This window comes from Pseudophryne corroboree, chromosome 1 (genome assembly GCF_028390025.1).
Source record: "Pseudophryne corroboree isolate aPseCor3 chromosome 1, aPseCor3.hap2, whole genome shotgun sequence".
Taxonomy (NCBI): domain Eukaryota; kingdom Metazoa; phylum Chordata; class Amphibia; order Anura; family Myobatrachidae; genus Pseudophryne; species Pseudophryne corroboree.
Window position 1 is genome coordinate 72,745,500 of NC_086444.1, and position 21,123 is coordinate 72,766,622.

The 21,123-nt window shown below is 45.9% G+C and overlaps 1 protein-coding gene across 2 annotated transcripts in view; it reads right to left on the reverse strand.

Moving 5' to 3' along the window:
* The window catches only part of SLC45A2 (solute carrier family 45 member 2), a 300,223-nt gene that overhangs the window by 57,487 nt on the left and 221,613 nt on the right, over positions 1 to 21,123 (reverse strand). For both annotated transcript variants that reach the window (XM_063960601.1, XM_063960611.1), the window contains one exon: positions 11,618 to 11,823. In XM_063960601.1, the coding sequence (XP_063816671.1) occupies positions 11,618 to 11,823 (206 nt within the window). The remainder of the gene's footprint in view (positions 1 to 11,617; positions 11,824 to 21,123) is intronic.

A 21,123-nucleotide genomic window follows, 5' to 3' on the forward strand; every position in this document is an offset into this window, starting at 1 on the left:
TGAAGCCAAATACATGCGGTATGTAGTGGGTCAAGGCCAGGTAAAACCACAGCTGAACAGAGTATAGGCAGTGTGGAACTGGCCAAAGCCATTCAACAAGAGTCAACTACTACCTTCTTAGGGCTAACTGGGTAGTACAGGCGATTTGCAAATCATTTTGACACTTGGACGGCTCCGTTAACAGAAATGTTACGGAAAAATTGTCCCAACTGACTAGCATGGACCGACAAGGCTCAAGCATCCTGGTTTGAATTAGGACCGGTACTATGCTCCTCTCCGGAGCTACGAGCACCTGACTTCCAGCTGTCCCAACTGAAAGAAGGTGAAGAGAAACCTGTTCTCTGTCTCCGTAAAAAATGATTGCCCAGGGAACAAAATTATGAGACTGTGGGAAAAGGGGGCACAACCAGCAAATGAACCATGCTGCAATATTATCTACTTGGCTGAGAGTTTACACTGGTAACATATCACGCACTCCTTCGTTGGATGCACACAACAGGGAGGTCAATGCCCAATGACTTTTGGGGGTTTCGGTTCCCAGTGGAGCACTTGCCAGGGGTTCTGCATAAAAATGCATGTGTCCTTTCTAGAAAGAATGCACCCTTGATGGGGCAGGGGTGTGGGGGTGGGGGTGGGACACCTCTGCTCTTTGGATTTCTATTGTTACTTAACAGGCTGTGAGTTACAGACATGGGGGAAGGAGGGGGGTGGGGTGAATTGGTTAAAGTTAGTAGTTAATTAATGGGGTGGGTGTGACCAATGCCAAGTAGTCGCTGGTATATAACTAGCTGGTCCAGACCCTGAACTGAACAAGCGGCCAGTCTGTTTTGCAATCCTGACTAATAAGTACAGATGCGCGGCGGGCACTTTTCGGGTTTTGTGTTTTGGATCTGGATACCCGCTCGTGTTTTGGATCTGGATTGGTTTTGCCAAAACCACACTTTCGGGTTTTGGTTTTGCTTTTGGATCTGGATGATTTTTGAAAAAAAACATAAAAACAGCTAAAATCACAGAATTTGGAGGTAATTTTGATCCTACGGTATTATTAACCTCAAAAACATTCATTTCCACTCATTCCCAGTCTATTCTGAACACCTCACAATATTGTTTTTAGGCCATAAGGTTGCACCGAGGTCACTGGATGACTAAGCTAAGCGACCCAAGTGGGCGGCACAAACACGTGGCCCATCTAGGAGTGGCACTGCAGTGTCAGACAGGATGGCACTTTTAAAAACTAGGCCCCAAAGAGCACATAAGGCAAAGAAGAAAAAGAGGTGCAAGATGTAATTGTCCTTGGGACCCCACCCACCCTTATGTAGTATAAACAGGACATGCACACTTTAACAAACCAATCATTTCAGCGACAGGGTCTGCCACACGACTGTGGCTGAAATGACTGGTTGGTTTGGGCCCCCACCAAAAAGAAGCAATCAATCTCTCCTTGCACAAACTGGCTCTACAGTGGCAAGATGTCGTCCTCATCCTCGGATTCCCTTCCCCTCACCTTCAGTGTTTACAGCCTCATCCTCACAGAGAAATAATATTCAAACAAACAAAACCACATCATTTAGGTGTCAATGGACTGCTTACGCTATTACCCAAAGTTTCTGAACTTGACAATGACTTGTGATTAATGAGAAGCAGGTGACTTATAAGGGAGGCTGTTCCTAGGTAGTTAACGTCCTTACCCCTACTTATTATGGACTGACAAAGGCAACAGATGGCTAGACACCTGTTGTCCAGATTTGTGGAGAAATAATTCCACACCGAAGAAGTGGCTTTTTTGGTATTTTGCTCAGGTTTGACAATGGGCTTTTTCATCCCATGGCCAACAACTGTCTCCACTGGTGCCTTATTCAAACAAACCACATCACCATCAGAATCCTCATCTTCAACTTCCTCCGCAGCGCCAGCTACACCCATATCCTCCTCACCCTGGTGTGCTTCTACAGTGAAATCCTCAATATCAGCAACTGGACTGGTGGTGCTTCTCCCAGCATTTGTAGGAGGTGTGCGAGTGGTGGTAGGAGCCTCCTCTTCCCATACAGTGTTGTGAAGGTTAGGCCTAGACATTGCAACCGCAGACAGTGCCAGCACCCCTGTAATTTTACAGCATACAAGACAGGGCCAGTGTACATTGATTTTCACTGACCCCTACAATAATTACAGCATAGAAGACAGGGACAGTGTACATTGATTTTCACTGACCCCTACAATAATTACAGCATAGAAGACAGGGCCAGTGTACATTGATTTTCACTGCACCCCTGAATTTTTATAGCATACAGGGCCAGTGTAATGTTATTTGAACAGCAACGCCCCTATATTTTACAGCATACAGCAGTGTGCTTTTAATTTTTAACAACTGCACCCCTGAATTTTTACAGCATACAGGGCCAGTGTAATGTTATTTTAACAGCAACACCCCTATATTTTACACCATACAGCAGTGTGCTTTTAATTGTTAACAACTGCACCCCTGAATTTTTACAACATACAGGGCCAGTGTAATGTTATTTGAACAGCAACACCCCAATATTTTGAAGCATACAGCAGTGTGCTTTTAAATTTTAACAACTGCACCCCTGAATTTTTACAACATACAGGGCCAGTGTAATGTTATTTGAACAGCAACACCCCTATATTTTACACCATACAGCAGTGTGCTTTTAAATTTTAACAACTGCACCCTTGAATTTTTATAGCATACAGGGCCAGCAGCACCCCAATATTTTACATCATACAGGAGCAGTGTGCTTTTTTATTTTTAACAACTGCACCTCAGAATTTTTACAACATACAGGGCCAGCAGCACCCCTATATTTTCCAGCATTCAGGAGGACAGTGCCGGGACAGCAACACCCATGTACAGCTGCAGCACATGAAACACCAGTGACAGCCAGGATAGCACCCCTAACACAGCACAGGTACACCACAGTGACTGCAGCAGCACCCCTACAGACAACACACTAACCCCTCTCGGAGAGAGAGAGACAGACAGAGGTCTGTCTCCCTCACTCTTCAAGTCCGCTGCAACGCGCGGCTGTTTATATGGGATCCAAAACCTACAAGATTCCGACAGGGGGATGACGATGTTTTGCCTCATTCTGGTTTCCGAGTCTGGCGGGAAGTCCCGAGCCAGACTCGGATCCGGGCTTGGAGGGTGATGTTCGTGGTGGTTCAGTTCTCAGGGAACTGAACCCGCTCATCTCTACTAATAAGCAGAGAACCTGGTTCAGCACATCAGTGTTATGTGTCATCTGGGAATGACAAATATCCCACAAGGGCCCCCTCCTCTCTTAATATGCCCCTGCCATCTGTGCATACAAGGTCAGCAGACTGCACATGCGCAGTAGATCCATGGGGCACTGAAAAAGAAGGGATGTGATCATATTATCTATCATTTTCCTTATTACACACCATAGGGAAAGGCTCCTTTTGGCCCCTGTAGCCCCTGTCCCTCCGGGTGTTTTTGTTAATGCATTCTAGCTATCCTTAAATTTTATATTTTACCAAGCTCTGGAATGCAATACTTTCCAGAGCTTGGACCCGGTGGGCAACACAATCTATAGATGGCATTTTCCAATAGAATCCTATGGGCTTCTTTTCATATTTCTATCTAACAGGATCCCTTGCAGTGTCCCCAGTAGCGGATCTTGCCACGGGCAAGCAGGACTTTTGCCCGGGGCGCCGCCTTCCGGAGGGCGCCGCACCGTGGCAAGATCCGCCACTGCTGCCCGCTGTGCCCCCCGTCCGCCTCCGCTGCCCGCTGTGTCCCCGCCTCCTATGAAGGGAACTAGACGCTACGCGTCTAGTTTCCCTTCGTGGAGAGTAACTTTGCTGAGCGGTGCGCGATGACATCATCGCGCACCGCACAGCAAAGGTCCTCTCCACGAAGGGAACTAGACGAGTAGCGTCTAGTTTCCCTTCGTGGAGAGGACCTTTTGCTGTGCGGTGCGTGATGACGTCATCGCGCACCGCTCAGCATTCAAGCGGCGCTAGTAATGTACAGGGGGCGTAACTGACCACGCCCCCTGTATTAGGCCACACCCCGTTTCCTGCCCGGGGCGCAGAGCGGCCTTGAACCGGCCCTGAGTGTCCCCTGTGGTGCCTGCATCATACAGTGCATGCACAGAAGTCCTTGCATGGCAAAAGACAGCTCTTACTGGAGCTGTCCTGTGTGATTTTCTAGGTACTGTACATTCCGACTTTATTAATGCCCGTATGTAGATAATAAGGGGTGGGTTGTATCGTTGTTAGGGAACCTCAGCACTATGTGTGCGAGACCCCTACAGCCGGTGAGAGTGTTTTCTGCCAATAACAACCCCCTGCTGTTCTCTGAGTGCACAACATGCACACCTGTACGTAGGGGGCTGCCTGGGCTTCAACCTCTAGCAGTAGCGGCTCACACAATAGGCTGGAGACCACTAGGTAATTAATCTAGAGAATAGCAGCTGACAAGTTAAGGGTTAGTTACAGACAAACTGGATGCAGAATGACTTGACAAGGCTGAGGTGAATAGCAAACAGACTTTGGCTAGTTTATGCAGACTACACTGGTGTAATTTAAGACAGCAGAACTTGATGAGAGCCGGATACACTGCAAAGCAGAGATTAATTGCAGGCTGACTTAACAGGATATGCTGACTGAAGACAATCAGGTGCTGAGTGTGTACTGATTGAAAGCAGAGAGCTGACAGCGTGAACCTAGTGGTAGAGAGACTTGCTAGATGATTTGTGACAAGGCTGCAGTCTGTAATTACACACAGTGGTTAAGATATAGCTTGAGTACAAAGTCAGGTGTGCTGGAAATACTGCAGGCTTGTGACTACAGCTTGGCTGAAATGAATAAACTTTGCTGGTGGTAACCACAAACACATAAACTGGAAGTATACAGAACCAGGGCTAGCAGGGTATATTCACAGAGACTTGACAGGAGCTTGGACATGGATCAGGACCATACACAAGAATAACTGGAGGGCCTCAGCAAGACAAGGACATGGAGCAGGAATGAACAGATGTACTGGGCAGGGTGCAGGACTGGCAGGGACACCACACGGAGGACTTGAGGCAAGAGTCAAGGATGCAGGACTCGGACAGACAGACCAGGGCACAGGAACAGAGAGCTGTGCAGTGTACAGCACCCATGTGACAGGCTTTAATAGGTTACAGGAACTAGGGAATGTCACCAACTACAGGGATCGGCAAGAATCCCTAATGAAAGGGAGAGAGACCAATCACAAGAGTCATCAGGCTGGAGTCCGATAACGAGACACTCCAAGCAGGTGTGTTTCTGCACATATCAGCCAGCGTCCTAGTTGTTAGGAGACAGAATACACACAGGAATAAGCCACAGCAGCGACTCACAGCAATTGTAACTCCTGCAGTGGGATAATTATTTTAAATTTCAACGTTTGGAACTAATGTATACTGTATGTGTGTATAATATATATATATATATATATATATATATATATATATATATGTACGTACAATAGAGGTGTATAGTAAGCGCTTAAAACCTAAAACGTTTACAATAAATATATAAAAATTCGTGCATAACTTATTCACGTTAAATTCCAAACAGCACTCCCACGTGTAGGGGCTGCAGTATAGACTCTCTTATTGACTCATATTTCGTTGAGTCACAATTAAAAATGTTCAAATAGGGATAAAGTCTCTGCACCTTCAGTGCTTGGGTGTAGACACTTCCATCTGTGTATAACCAGAAAATGATATATATATATGCGTACCGGAAATATGATCAAATAGTGCCTGTAGTGGTATCTTTAATAGGTCATCTCCCCTTGTCTTCTTACTCCATGTATAAACGCCCTCAGCGGGGTGTTAGAACACAATTTACATAGGCAGAAGGAGAAGATGTGTCAGTAAGAATGCTCTTACTATTTATAAAGTGACTTGTGCCGTATTTGTGCAAAATAATGTATTTTATATATGAAGTGCTCTGTGCCTATAGTGTTTCTATAAACCACTATATTTCTTGTGATTTCTAATATAAATAATCAAAATCACACCTCAGTGGTTAAAAAGAATAATAAAATAATAAAAAGAAGATAATGACTCACTCCTTTTTGTAAATGCTGCTCATATGAGGCGATCAATGACCTAATCTGGTACCTCTATAGAGAAAGTTTTTTTCTCATGAAAAAAACACAGAAGGAAAAAAAAGGGGAAGAATTTAAAAATCAATAATAGGCTTATCTGTTATACAGGTAGTTGGAGAGGTAGCGGAAGCTGGCCCATATATATATATATATATGACAGTTTGTCCTTCTGTCCTTCTATACAAATCCACAATCCATCGGGGGGGGGGGGGGGTTGGGGGCAGACAGCAGCACAGAGTATATCAGGAGACAGCATAACTCCGGAATTGCTGGAGCAATGTAGTCAAAAATTGGTAATCATATGTCTTACAATCTGGTAACAAACATTGTGGGGGGAAGACACCCCGAGCCCCCTAGCACTCATAGAGGTGAGGCAGCAGCACTCAGTATTTCAGCAGATAGCATAACTCTGGAATGCCTGCAGCAATTTACAACAAACTTGGTACACATATGACTTACACTATGGGAACAAACACTGGGAGTTAGACACCCCTAGCACCCCTAGGGCTGTGGCCGCAGCACAGAGTATTTCAGGCAACAGCATAACCCATGAATGCCTGGACCAATTTACAACAAACTTGGTACACATATGACTTACAAGCTGGGAACAAACACTGGGGGGGGGTAAGACACCCCTAGGGGTGAGGCAGCAGCACAGAGTTTTTCAGCAGACAGCATAACTCTGGAACGCCTGAAGCAATTTGCACCAAACTTGCTACACATATGACTTTCACTCTGGGAACAAACACTGTGGGGATAACACACCACTAGCACATACTTGCCTACCTGACCCTCTCCATGAGAGAGAAAATGCTCTGTTCCTGGACTTTCCTGGTAATGTATGATTGCCATTACCTGTGGTGAAACACCTTTCTTATCAATTAACTAGCTCACCACATGTGATGGCAATCATACATTACCAGGAAAGTCCAGGAACAGAGCATTTTCTCCCTCGTGGAGAGGGTCAGGTAGGCAAGTATGCACTAGCACCCCTAGGGATGGGCCAGCAGCACAGATTATATCAGGACATGTAGGATATGTCAGTGATGACAGGACTCCATGTGACAGGGCCAGTGACATGATGTGAGGAGGTAGCACAAACACACACACTGAGAGTTATATAGTGGAAATAGCATGGTCTGCCAGCAGCACAGAGTATATCAGGAGATACAGAATATGCTGCACTATATAAGAAACTGTAAAAAAACAACAACAATAATTTCACAGGGGCACTGACATGATGTGAGGAGGGGAATGGAGGCAGCAGGAAGCCACAGACTGAGAGTTGTATAGTGGGAAGAGCAGGGTCCCTTGGGAACCAAAAAGGGGTCCAGCCACTACACAAAGTGCATCAGGGAAGCAAGATATGCCTATATACTAGATCTCCAACCAGCGTAAATTAACGAACAACTATCATTCTAATTTACCATCCTCATCCCGTAGCGAAGCAAGGGTATTTGGCTATCTACAATGTTATTTATACTGTGTGTTTCATATTTAAATGTATTTTTGTAAACAGACATTCTTAAAATCCCAGGCACAGCCGGGTACTCTAGCTAGTCTATATATAAATATTTGTGAAAGGAAATATATGAAAGCAGCATAGGATTTTTCATTGGTGGATACTGCTTCTATTTTGATGTTTTATATTTATAACTGTGCAGTTTTCCATAAGTATGCAGATTCCTAATGAGAATCATTCTATTGTGGTACCATTAGATTTGTTTGGTTTAACACATATGGTGATATTTTTGAAACTTCACCTAATGACAATGTAATGTATTTGTACATACAGTATGGTGCAACAGATATGAGATCTTTATTTTTACCACAAGAACAATATATCAAATTACTTTGGGAGAAGACAGCTAACACATTACACTTTATATTCCCATTTTTCTAAACATGGTATTTAGTGTGATCACACTGATATAATGTAAGTGTTTTTGAGTTTTGTTTACTTTTATGCAGGGGTTAAAGTGAGCTGGAACTGGGCAGAACTGCGTTCCATCAGTTCTACTAACCCGAAGTGTGCCAGCGCCGCTGGAAGATGCTGGGTGCCCGCTGAGATTGTATTACCAGTGGGCGCCCGGCTCTCTCTCCACAGCGGACAGCCTGGAGGCAGGAGCTCACTACTGAGCTCCGGCTTCCGGCTCTGTCAGTGTGCGCTGAGTGGACGCCGGAAGGACTGCGGTGAGTATGGCGTTCCCCCCCCAATGTGTAGCGGGAATTACTACTGGGGCAAACTACTGGGGGATCTTTACTACTAGGGGCTTTACTACTGTGGGCAAACTACTGAGGGCATTACTACTGTGGGGGCTTTACTACCAGGGGAAAACTACTGGGGGGGCATTACTACTGGGGGGGCTTTACTACTGGGGTCTAAACTACTGAGGGCATTACTACTGGGGGGGCTTTACTACTGGGGCAAACTACTGTGGGCAAGCTACTGGGGGCATTACTAAATGGGGCAACCTACAGGAGGGTATTACTGCTGGGGGTATAACTACTGGTGCTTTACTACTTGGGGGCAAACTACAAGTGGGCTAAACTACTGGGAGCATAACTACAGGGGTTAAACTACTGGGGGCTAAACTACAAGGGGGCAAACTACATGGGGGCTTACTACGGGGGGCATTACTAATAGGGGCTTACTACTGGGGGCATTACTAACGGGGGCTAACTACTGGGGGCAAAATACAGGAGGGCATTATTACTGGGGGTATAACTACAGGTGCATTACTACAGGTGCATTACTACTTGGGGTAAACTACAAGGGGGTAAACTACTGTGGGCATAACTACAGGGGTTAAACTACTGGGGGCATTACTACTTGGGGGCTAAACTACATGGGGGCAAACTACATGGGGGCAAACTACATGGGTGCAAACTACATGGGTGCAAACTACAGGGGGGCATTACTAACAGGGGGGCATTACTAACAGGGGGGCATTACTAACAGGGGGGCATTACTAACAGGGGGGCATTACTACTGGGTGCATTACTAACAGGGGCAAACTACTGAGGGCATTACTACTGGGGGGGGGGCTTTACTACTGGGGCATTACTCCTGGGGGGGCTTTACTACTGGGGCAAACTACTGTGGCAAGCTACTGGGGGCATTACTAACGGGGGCAACCTACAGGAGGGTATTACTGCTGGGGTATAACTACAGGTGCTTTACTACTTGGGGGCAAACTACAAGTGGGCTAAACTACTGGGAGCATAACTACAGGGGTTAAACTACTGGGGGCTAAACTACAAGGGGGCAAACTACATGGGGGCTTACTACGGGGGGCATTACTAATAGGGGCTTACTACTGGGGGCATTACTAACGGGGGCTAACTACTGGGGGCAAAATACAGGAGGGCATTATTACTGGGGGTATAACTACAGGTGCATTACTACAGGTGCATTACTACTTGGGGTAAACTACAAGGGGGTAAACTACTGTGGGCATAACTACAGGGGTTAAACTACTGGGGGCATTACTACTTGGGGGCTAAACTACATGGGGGCAAACTACATGGGGGCATTACTAACAGGGGGGCATTACTAACAGGGGGGCATTACTAACAGGGGGGCATTACTAACAGGGGGGCATTACTACTGGGTGCATTACTACTGGGTGCATTACTAACAGGGGCAAACTACTGAGGGCATTACTACTGGGGGGGGGGCTTTACTACTGGGGCTTTACTCCTGGGGGGGGCTTTACTACTGGGGCAAACTACTGTGGGCAAGCTACTGGGGGCATTACTAACGGGGGCTAACTACTGGGGGCAAACTACAGGAGGGAATTAGAACTGGGGGTATAACTATAGGTGCATTACTACTTGGGGGCAAACTACAAGTGGGCTAAACTACTTTGAGCATAACTACAGGGGTTATACTACTGAGGGCATTACTACTGGGAGCTAAACTACATGGGGGCTTTACTAATGGGGGCTTACTACTGGGGGCATTACTAATGGGGGCTTACTACTGGGGGCATTACTAACGGGGGCTAACTACTGGGGGCAAACTACAGGAGGGCATTACTACTGGGGGCATAACTACAGGTGCATTACTACTTGGGGGCAAACTACAAGGGGGTTTAACTACTGGGGGCATAACTACAGGGGTTAAACTACTGGGGGCATTACTATTTGGGGGCATTACTACTGGGGGCTAAACTAAAAGGGTGCATAACTACAGGGGCTGAACTACAAGGGGGCAAGCTACAGGGGGACATTACTACTGGATGCTAAACTACAAATGGGCAAACTACTAGGGCTAAACTACTGGGGGCATGACTAACGGCAAACTACATGGGGGCTAAATTACAGGGGCTAAACAACTGGGAGCTAAACTGCTGGGGTCATAACTGCAGGGGCATTACCACTGGGGGCATAACTACTGGGGCTAAACTACATGGGGCTAAACGACTGGGGTCATTACTACAGGCAACATTACTACTGGGAGCAATACTACACAGGGGCATTACCATAAAGGGCATTACTACGGGGGGCACTAATGAGGGCATTGTAAAGGGGGCACGTCATAAGGGGCATCACTCCTGGGGACATAAGGCGCAATAACTCTATTACATGGGCGCCTTGAGGAGGGGGGGTGAGTTCCACCACCTCTCTAGGACCACTTTAAGCACTGCTTTTAAGAACTTATAACAGATTAATAATTACAGTCTAAGTAATAATGAAAGTTTCATTTTAAACAACACACAAATATACCTAACAGTGACCCACCGCCCCCCCCAAAAAAAAAAAAACACGTAATATTGGCACATCGGACTCATGGGAGCACCACCAGCACCCACAAAAAACCACGTCAATATTGGCGCATTGGACTCATGGGAGCACCACCAGCACCCACGGGTGCCAAGTGGAGTGGGGGGAGCAGGTGCTAATTACCATGGCCCGGGCTTCAGGGAGGGATAACCCCCCCCCCTCCCCCGGCTTACTTGTCAGACAGCAGCAGCCTGTTGGGTACACTGGGTCTGCTGCCGGTGAGCAGAACTTGTGTCCTCTGTCTGCAGGGGGACAGAGCGATGGATCTGACCTTGGCTGAAAGCACACGGCTCCCACTATCCAGGTGGTCGACGCTTTGCGGCACTTAAACAGCAATTTATTAAAGCTATTTTTAATCCTGGAGGTAAAAGAGACTAATCTACAGTGGAGGGCACTACTAAGGTAGGAAATAATCCTAAAACACTGCCACCATCCACATAAGACAAGAGGGGCGCTGGGGGTGGGTACAGTGTGCAGCTAATGATCTAAAGCCATGCCCCCAACAAGGTGCAGCCAAGCTATCCTTGTGTGCTGTCACAATGCATACAAAAAGTCACAATGTGGCATAGCCATGCTTCCAACATGACATGACCATTGCCACTTAATACCTGGGTCCTGCATTTGTCATGGTGCGGTGGCCATGGAAGTAAGCATTAGTCACATTAGCTGTAACAGGCATATAAGTAATTTATTATGAGAACTCACCTCTTCTTCTCTGTGGTACTCTGCAATCAGATTGAAAGGCACAGTATACAAAGTGCTTGACATCACCCCAAAGAGTGTACACAGAGTCAACGTAGAATATAAATTGGGGAAGAGTCCAATGAATCCTGTTCCTAGTCCGAAAAGAAGGTAGCCAAGAAAATAAAGACCCTTCAAACCGATATATGGTAGCAATGACTTCTGGAGATCTGAAAAATTGATTTGAGTAAACAATTAGCAACATGTAATGGCAAAAAGTGTCCTAGATAACATTGAACATGGGTTGGAAAAAAAGAAGAATGAGAATGCTCTTCAAAGCCATTTATTTGTATAACTTTCTAATATTCTAATTTTTTGACAGCTTGATGCTCTTTGTGCTATGAAGTTAAACTCTGTCAATCACGTGTTTAGAATATTATTATCATAATCATCATTACTGTTGTATTTATGAAGATAGTTTATGTGCATTAGCTAGATGGGGTAGTGTACCTTTAAGAATCTGGCTGCACAGATGAACATGTGATCAGGAAGTAGAAGGAGAGAGAAGGAGGAGAGCAGCATGTGGATTATTATTCTCCTTTATGTATATGGCGCCACAAGGGATCCACAGCGCCCAATTACAGAGTACATAAACAAAATAATCAAAACAGTAAATAATGACTAACAATTGAAGACAATATAGGACAAGTACCGGGTAAATAAACATAGCTACAGCAGCAGACAACAGTGACATAAGTACCAGGGTATAAGAAAACCGCAGGACTTGGTGCAGTCAAAGATGGTTTAAGTAAGAGAAGGGTAAGCACATGAGGGTTGGGGGCCCTGCTCATGAGATCTAACATTGTAAAGGGGAGGGGCAGACAGACAGGGGTGACACAAATGGGGTAGACAGTGAGGAACTAAGGGTTAGGATGATATTGGGCTGGGTTTGGTGAAGTGGGTTCAGACCCTGTTTGAAGTTTTGTAGAGAGGTGGAGAGTCTGAGGGTGAGAGGTAGAGAATTCCAGAGAAAAGGAGCAGCACGTGAGAAATCTTGATGGTAGAAGTGGGAAGAAGTAATCAGTAGGCAGGAGAGGCGGCGTGCATTAGTGGAGCAAAGAGGATTGGTGGGAGTGTAGAGAGAGATAAAGTCAAATGTAAATGTGAGAGTAGTGGGTGAGGGCTTTGTAAGTGAGGGAGTTTTAGAAGTTTGAATTGGATTCTGAAAAGGAAAGGGATGCAAAAGAAGAGCTTGTAGGAGAGGGCAGTTGGACGTACAGATGGAGCCAAGCTAGATGTGGCTCCATCTGTGCCTATCGCCAAGAGCGTCCCCGTCCGCCTGGGCGTGCGCTCCCACCACGGAGACATGCCCCATTCACTTGAATAGAGAGTGTCTCCATCCACGCACCCGGACAGAGACGCTCTGGATGAGAGCATCTCTGTGCACTCCCGGCGTGACTAGGCAAACAGATCGCCTAGTCATGCCAAGGGTGCTCGTTTGCGACGGAGCCACCTCAGATGAGTGCAGCTCCATCTGTAGTGCGTTTGGTAAGGAAGATGAGTCGGGCTGCAGCATTGAGGATAGAGTGGGGTTGAGAGAGGCATTTGTCAGGAATGCCAGTTAAAAGGAGATTACAGTAGTTCAGTCTGGGAATCACCAGTGAGTGGATAAGGGTCTTAGTAGTATACTTGGTGAGAAAGGGTCTGATCCAGAAAATATTTTTGAGATGAAAACGGTAGGATTGCGAGAGGTGCTGAATGTGTGGTCTGAAGGAGAGGGAGGAGTCAAGGATTACTCCAAGACAGTGCACTTCGGGAGCTAGAGGAGATAGTAGTGCCATCAATAGATAATGAAATTATGGGATGTGATGTTGTACGGGAGGGAAGATGATCAGCTCAGTCTTAGACATGTTAAGTTTAAAAAAGTGCTGGGACATCCAAGAAAAGATAACAGAGAGACAGTTGGAGATACGAGTGAGAAGAGCAGGGCGGAGATATCACAGGAGGAAAGGCAGATTTGAGTATAATCATCATAGAGATGATAGTGGAAGTTAAATGAGCTCACCTAAAGAGGACGTATAGAGAGAGAAAAGGAGAGGACAGAGAACAGAACCTTGTGGGCAGAGCCGGCCATAGATATAGGCAAACTAGGCAATTGCCTATGGCATTTGATATGCCTAGGGGCATCAGCAGCTTCTGCTGATTAAAATGATATGCAGCATGCCTATATTCTGTGTGTAGCATTTCATATGCTGATACAGCCAGTCTCACACAGTATATAGGCATGCTGCATATCATTTTAATCAGTAGAAGCTGCTTGTGCATCCTAACCACATAACAATGCAAATAAAATGCATTTTGATTAAAAAAAAGGTGCCAGGCGTTAGCACTGAGCCAAGATTTTTGAGGACACATCTGTATCCAAGCAGAGGCAGAGGTCACAGTGTTAGTGGCAGTGTGATTGCTGTGTGCATGAGTGGGTTGGTTGTGCAGTAGTGTTCAGAATATGTGCAAGGGGCACTATGCGTGTCATTATGTGTATAAGGGCATTAAGAATGTGCAGCATATGTGTAAAAGGGTACTACTGTATGTGTGTCATTATGTGTATAGGGGCACTATTAATGTGCAGCAAATGTGTAGGGGGCACTATGTGTGTCATTATGTGTATAAGGGCATTAATAATGTGCAGCATATGTGTAAGGGACATTATGTGTAAAAGGGCATTAATAAAGGTTGTCATAATGTGTAAGGTGCATTATGTTTATAAGGACATTAATAATGTGTCTCATATGTGTAAGGGGCATTACTGTGTGGAATTATATGTATAAATGCATTACTAATGTGTGGCATTATGTGTATAAGGTGCTCTACTATGTGGCATTGTGTATAGAAAGGGCACTACTGTGTCGTCTAATGTGAATAAAGAGCAATAGGGTGTGGTGTAATGTGAATAAGGAGCAATTCAGTGTGATGTAATGTAAATAAGGGGCTCTACTGTGAGGAGTAACATTTACAAGGTAAAGTGATACTACTGTGGGATGTAATATGAATTATGGACACTATCGCATGATCAAATGTGAATAAAGTTGCAGTACTGTGTGGCGTAATTGGAATTGGGGTTACTATTGTGTGGCCATGCCCCTTGCCAGCAAAAACACACCCCTTTTTGGGCTGTGCGCCAAATGTGCAAACTGTTCCTATTTAAAATATAGGGGGTACAAACACCAAAATAAGGACTGCTATGGGTGAGGGGTGATGGTGCTGGGAAAGAGGTGCAAGGTCAGAGGCGGAACCAGCGGTGGTGCTAGGGGGCACCAGCCAAAATCTTGCCTAGGGCATCATATTGGTTAGGGCCGGCTCTGCTTGTGGGACACCTACAGTTAGTGGAAGTGGTGGAGTCCTGGGATGAGAAAGAGAAGGAATGGTCAGAGAGGTAGAAGACAGCCAGGAAAGGGCAGTATCAGGCAGACCATCTTTTGGATAAGACTAACTGATTTGTTTACCAAGAATTCCATGGTCTAAAAAGTAGAATCCAAAGTGAATATTTTATACCAAAGGCAGAACGCTTACATGACAGATTATTTCAGTACATACTACAGCAAAAGGGGAGATCCTTACAACACAATCATGACTCAGAGGTACATGCAGAAGCATCAATCGGCGGTCTCTCATCCGCAACATTATGCAAACGGCAATAGAAGTTTTTCTCTTGTATACATCCATGTACTGTACGTCCACTTTCAGTGTCCACAAAAGCAGTAATAAAGAACTGGCATATCCTCAGATGACACCATCGCTCCTATCATCAAAACTTGCCGGAGCCCCTACGGCAGGTGCAATTTCTCAGATAAAGATCACTGACATGCACGAGATACTGCTCTAATACGCCTGTTACAAGGACTATTTTTGCGGCAATTTCTATCCACCTTCCAGTCACCTCCCAGGAAAGCCCATCAGTTTTCCACCACATTTCTCATATCGTACGTCTCTATCGCAATATCGCTCAACTACAGTACAGAAACATCGGAAAAGTGGTTGAACAGTCTCTGTAGGACCTAGTCACTTATGCCCAGGCCAACAACCAATCATGGCCTCTCTCAAAGACCCAGTCAGATATGTCCAGGCATTCAAACCATGATGGCGTCTGCAAGACTAGACTTGGCACCTACATTATTTGTTCCTAAAGCAAATAAAAAAATATGAAACTGTGAGCTCATTGGATAATGCGAGGCTTACTAGCTCTAAAGAGTCTATAGTAAAACATGAAAAAAAAATCAGATACAAATAAAGAATGACACAATGGCCAATATTTACTAAAAAATCGAGTTTGTCCGATTTGTGTGTTTTTTTTTTCAAAGTCCCAATCCGGGAATTCACTAATCACAAATCTCGGCAGTGTCTGGTCTATTCGTAATGGATTTAACGGCAAAGTTCTGAAATACGAATGAATATACCATCGGTCAAACGCGGCTGTTATTTCATACAATACGGGTATTCACTATTCATTCGTATTTGGGTGTTAGTCTCTGAGTGCTCAAGTGCGGGTCTATTTTTTTGCGAATCGTTAAAAAAAGCAGCAAAAAAATAGACCTGCTTTTTCTAGTCGAGTTTGGATAACCATGCACGGATCAGTGAGATCTGTGCATGGTTATCTATGGGAAAGGGTGTGTTTAGTGTAAAAACAGAATAAAAAAATGCGTGGGGTCCCCCCTCCTAAGCATAACCAGCCTCGGGCTCTTTGAGCCGGTCCTGGTTGAAAAAATATGGGGGAAAAATGACAGGGGTTCTCCCATATTTCATCAACCAGCACCGGGCTCTGCGCCTGGTCCTGGTTCAAAAAATACGTGGGACAAAAAGTGTAGGGGTCCCCCGTATTTCTTAAACCAGCACCGGGCTCCACTAGCCAGGTACATAATGCATCCAATGGTGGGAACTTTGCGGTCAGCGGTGAGGTTACTTTCGGACAACCGCTGGCGGCATAGTTCCCACCATTGGATACAATGGAGCGCATAGGCGCTACATTGTATCTCTGCCGTGTGCAGCCTCACAGACACTACAGGAGCACATAGCCAATCAGGAGAGTGCCACGACGTGGCGCTCCCTGATTGGCTGAAGGGACCCTCTTTGACAGGAGTCAGGGGGGGTCCTGGCAGTTGGGGAAAGGGGTCCCATGTGTAAACATGGGACCCCTTCCAGTGCGTGGTCAGGTTTCCGTTTTTTTGTTTTGCCAAGTACGTGGATTATACAAAGAAGACAAGCAACACTGGATTATGGGAGTATAATTTTTTTCAAAGGTACCCCGAGGATTCTACATGGAGAAGAGGACCGAGCCTCGTGTGAACATAGGTAAGTATGTATGTTTGGAGGTGTGCATGTTTGTAATAAACTTATACTGTCACGATGTGTGTGTCCTGTTTTTTGTTGGGTATTTTTTTAGTAGTAGTACTACAGGTACCAGCGGGCCCGGTTTTCCACCGCATGCTGGTACTTGTGGTTCTCCAAGTACCAGCTTGCGGGGGAGGCTTGCTGGGACTTGTAGTACTGCTACTAAAAACAATATTCTCATTTTTTTACACAAGGCTATCAGCCCCCCATCCGCCACCCTTGGATGGGGGGGGGGGGCAGCCTTGGGCTTCACCCCTGGCCCTTGGGTGGCTGGAGGGGGGGGACCCCTTGATTTAAGGGGTTCCCACTCCTCCAGGGTACCCCGGCCAGGGGTGACTAGTTGGGTATGTAATGCCAGGGCCGCCGGGACCACAATAAAAGTGTCCCCCGGCTGTGGCATTATGTACCTGGCTAGTGGAGCCGGTGCTGGTTTAAGAAATATGGGGGACCCCTACACTTTTTGTCCCCCGTATTTTTTGAACCAGGACCAGGCGCAGAGCCCGATGCTGGTTGATGAAATATGGGGGAACCCCTGTCATTTTTCCCCCCATATTTTTTCAACCAGGACCGGCTCAGAGCCCGAGGCTGGTTGTGCTTAGGAGGGGGGACCCCCCGCAATTTTTTTCTGATTTTTTTAACACTTTAAACACTCACAGATCCGGCCGGGATTCCTTGTTTTTTGTCAGGCAGTGTTTTACTCATCACTCCCGTAAAACACTGCCTGACATTACGAATCACATCGACATCGGAAAATACGAATTTGGAAAAATCGGCAGCTTAGTGAATGATCGTATCAGAATTCAAAAAGTTGCAGTAAAATGCACCCGATACCATTTGAGTTCAAACACCCTTAAAAACGGCAAAAACACAAATCTTTGTAAATATACCCCAATGTCTATATACAGTACAATGTTTGTCTATGGCCCTCATTCAGAGTTGTTCGCTCGCTTGCTGCTTTTAGCAGCACTGCACATGCTAGGTCGCCGCCCTCTGGGAGTGTATCTTAGCTTAGCAGAATAGCGAACGAAAGATTAGCAGAACTGCTACTAAATAATTCTTTGCAGTTTCTGAATAGCTCCGGGCCTACTCACAGATTGCGATCAGCTCAGTCCGTTTAGTTCCTGGTTTGACGTCACACACACGCCCTGCGTTCGGCAAGCCACTCCCCCGTTTCTCCAGACACTCCCGCGTTTTTCCCTGACACGCCTGCGTTTTTTAGCACACTTCCGGAAAACGCTCAGCTACCACCCAGAAACGCCCCTTTCCTGTCAATCATTCACCGGTCAGCAGTGCGACTGAAAAGCGCAGCAGGATCCACAGCAAAACTAAGTTTTTAGTTAAATAACTAAGCGCATGCGCCCTGCATGCCTTGCGCATGCGCAATTAGCAACAAATCGCAGCATAGCGAAAATCGGCAACGAGCGAACAACTCGGAATGACCCCCTATATACAGTGCAATGCTTGAATAGCTTATAAAGAAGGACATGGCTTAAGCACACACTATACGGAGTTCATAAACCTCCTAAGACCAGTCAATTCAGATCACTGCTCAGGTGAAGCCAGCCTTCAACCTTAATCAGGATCAAACATCTGACCTGTGTGGTCTTCAGGGTATTGACAGTAAGTGGACTCGAGTAGGGATGCAAAGATGTTAGATCCAAGGACATTTCACACATGCTCTGTCCTTCCACAAATTCTGTGTTTTACATCGTTAAATAGGATTAAAGTTGTAATATTTGAGGGTTCCGGTATGAATGGTTGACCATGTTAAGGTCGACAGTCATTAGGTCAACCACTATTGGTTGACATTTACATGGTCGACATGGACAAATGGTCGACACGTGACAATGGTCGACACATGATAAAGATTTTTGAACTGTTTTTGGTGTCATTTTTTCCGTAACATGACCAGGAACCCCAATTAGTGTTCCTCGTCCCCTTGCATGGGTCGCTTCGCTGGCCATGCTGCGGGCAGGTTACTATTCCTAATCGTAGTCCACGTGGATGGTAAATTATGAAACATTTAAAAATCTATTAAAAAAAAAAAAAATCCATGTCGACCTTTTCATGTGTCGACCATTTCCATGTGTTGGCCATGTCAATGTTGACCATTAGTGGTCGACCTAATGACTGTTGACCATCCAAACGGATACCATATTTGAGATGCCAAGCCTGCATTCAAGAACTATTATTGGTACTACAATTCTTATTGGTAATGTTCCTGGTTTTCCAAGTTTTGAGGAAATAAACTGCAGATTGCAGAAATGTAGGATCATGCCCGAGCTTGGAATACCTTTAGTAAATCATTTAGCAAAAATTTAATTTTTTATATAATTGTGAAAAGGATTAGACAGTGATATAGCAGATATGGATACAGTCCATACTGGGACTTGTAGTTCTTCAATGTGGTGCTTAACCCCCTGAGCTAGCTTAGCAATGCAGGGAAACCTAAAGTTTAAAGAATTACGTTCTGGAAGTTAGTGCACCATGGTCTCTTTTGGAAGTCTATTGGGGACTATTATTAAATGGGCACAAAAACGTCCCAATACCTGCCAACGCTAATTGCAGCAATAGAAGACATTTCCAAGACATAATGATAAAAAAATAAAAATAAAATCCAAGGCAGCTACAGTAAGTGGTGCTCAGCTCCTTGCGCAGTATAGATTGAGGTTAATAAAATAAAATAAAAAAATAAATAAATTAAAAAAACAATATATTAAAGGAACATTTATTTAAATATAAAAAAAAAGGTTTTGTTAACTGCATCTGCTTTTACCATGCAGAGATCAGTACACTGTACCGCCTTTCCCAATAGTCCACAGCCTCACCATGATTTGCATGGGAAAGCTATCACAGGAGAGCTCCAGTTATGGGACTCAGGAACGGATTAACGGGAAGGCTGAGGGGGGTGATTCCTGGGGCACCCACACACGACCCTGCGATTGCCAAGAATAGGTGCCCAGCAGCACTTGATCCCAGATGGGGGCTGCCATAGCTTTGAGTTCTCTGTTCTGTCACTGTGGGGCATATTGGGGGGGGCACACTGTGTCACATACAGGGGGGCACTGTGTGGCATATCGGAGAGGAACAGGGGATGTAGTTAATATCTCGTCTGTCGGGATCAGGATCTCGATGCCTTAATCCCGACATCCTTCCCAAATCTATCCCCACTCGTGGGTGTCTACGACGTCCACAGAGTGGGAATAGTACCCGTGGTGAGCGCAGCAAGGCACCGTACCTGCAGTGTGGCAAGCACAGCGAGCCCGCAAGGGGACTCCATGCGCTCGCCCCACTTCCGGCATTCTGGCGGGCGGGATGCCACTGTTGGGATATTGACAGCTGGCATTTAGTCCGCCTGCATTTCATGTCCAACCCGCGACTAGCAGCAGAGCATCAATTTTATTGGAGGAGACCCCCACAAGCCTTAACCCAGACCTGGTGGGACTTGATAAATAGGGAGAATCTCTAAAATCAGGTGAAAACCGAGAGTTATGGTAGACTTAGGGCTGTAACACACTAGCCGGCTTTTACCGGGCGGGAAAAAGACGGATGGCTTTTTCCCATGCCGGTATTGTAATTAACAGTGTAAGGGGTAGGGTCCTTTCACACGGCACGTCCCCGGCCTGGCTGCCAGGTTGGAGCCAGAAATATCCACTGTAAGGTCCGGCTGCTGGGCCGGGGCGGAGGCCGTGCCGTCTTTGAAGGCAGAGAACCGTGTGTGTGAAGGGATGCTTTCACACACAACAGGTTTTTTTTCAAGCCGTGTCTGCTGCTGCGCATGCGCACAGCATTACACATGGCTCAAAGTCGTTGTGTGTGAAAGACTCTGCCGGATGGCAAAAAGCCCGACAAAGTTTGTCTGGCTTTTTGCCATCCGGCGTAAACTGGGTAGTGTGTTACAGCCCTTTCCATTGTTAACTCTTTCTGCGAGGTACATTGGGTTCCACAGGGAAACATCGGGGTGTAGAGTGGATCTGGATCCAGAGGCACCAGCAGGCAAAGTTGTAGCTGTCCCAGGATGCATAGGGGCCTCCTCTATAACCCCACCTCCAGGCACTGAAAACTCAGTTTTGATAATCAGTCCAATGCAGAAGCAGGCAAGAGAGAAGGCAGATGCTAGTCAAATAAGAACACATTATCAGAAG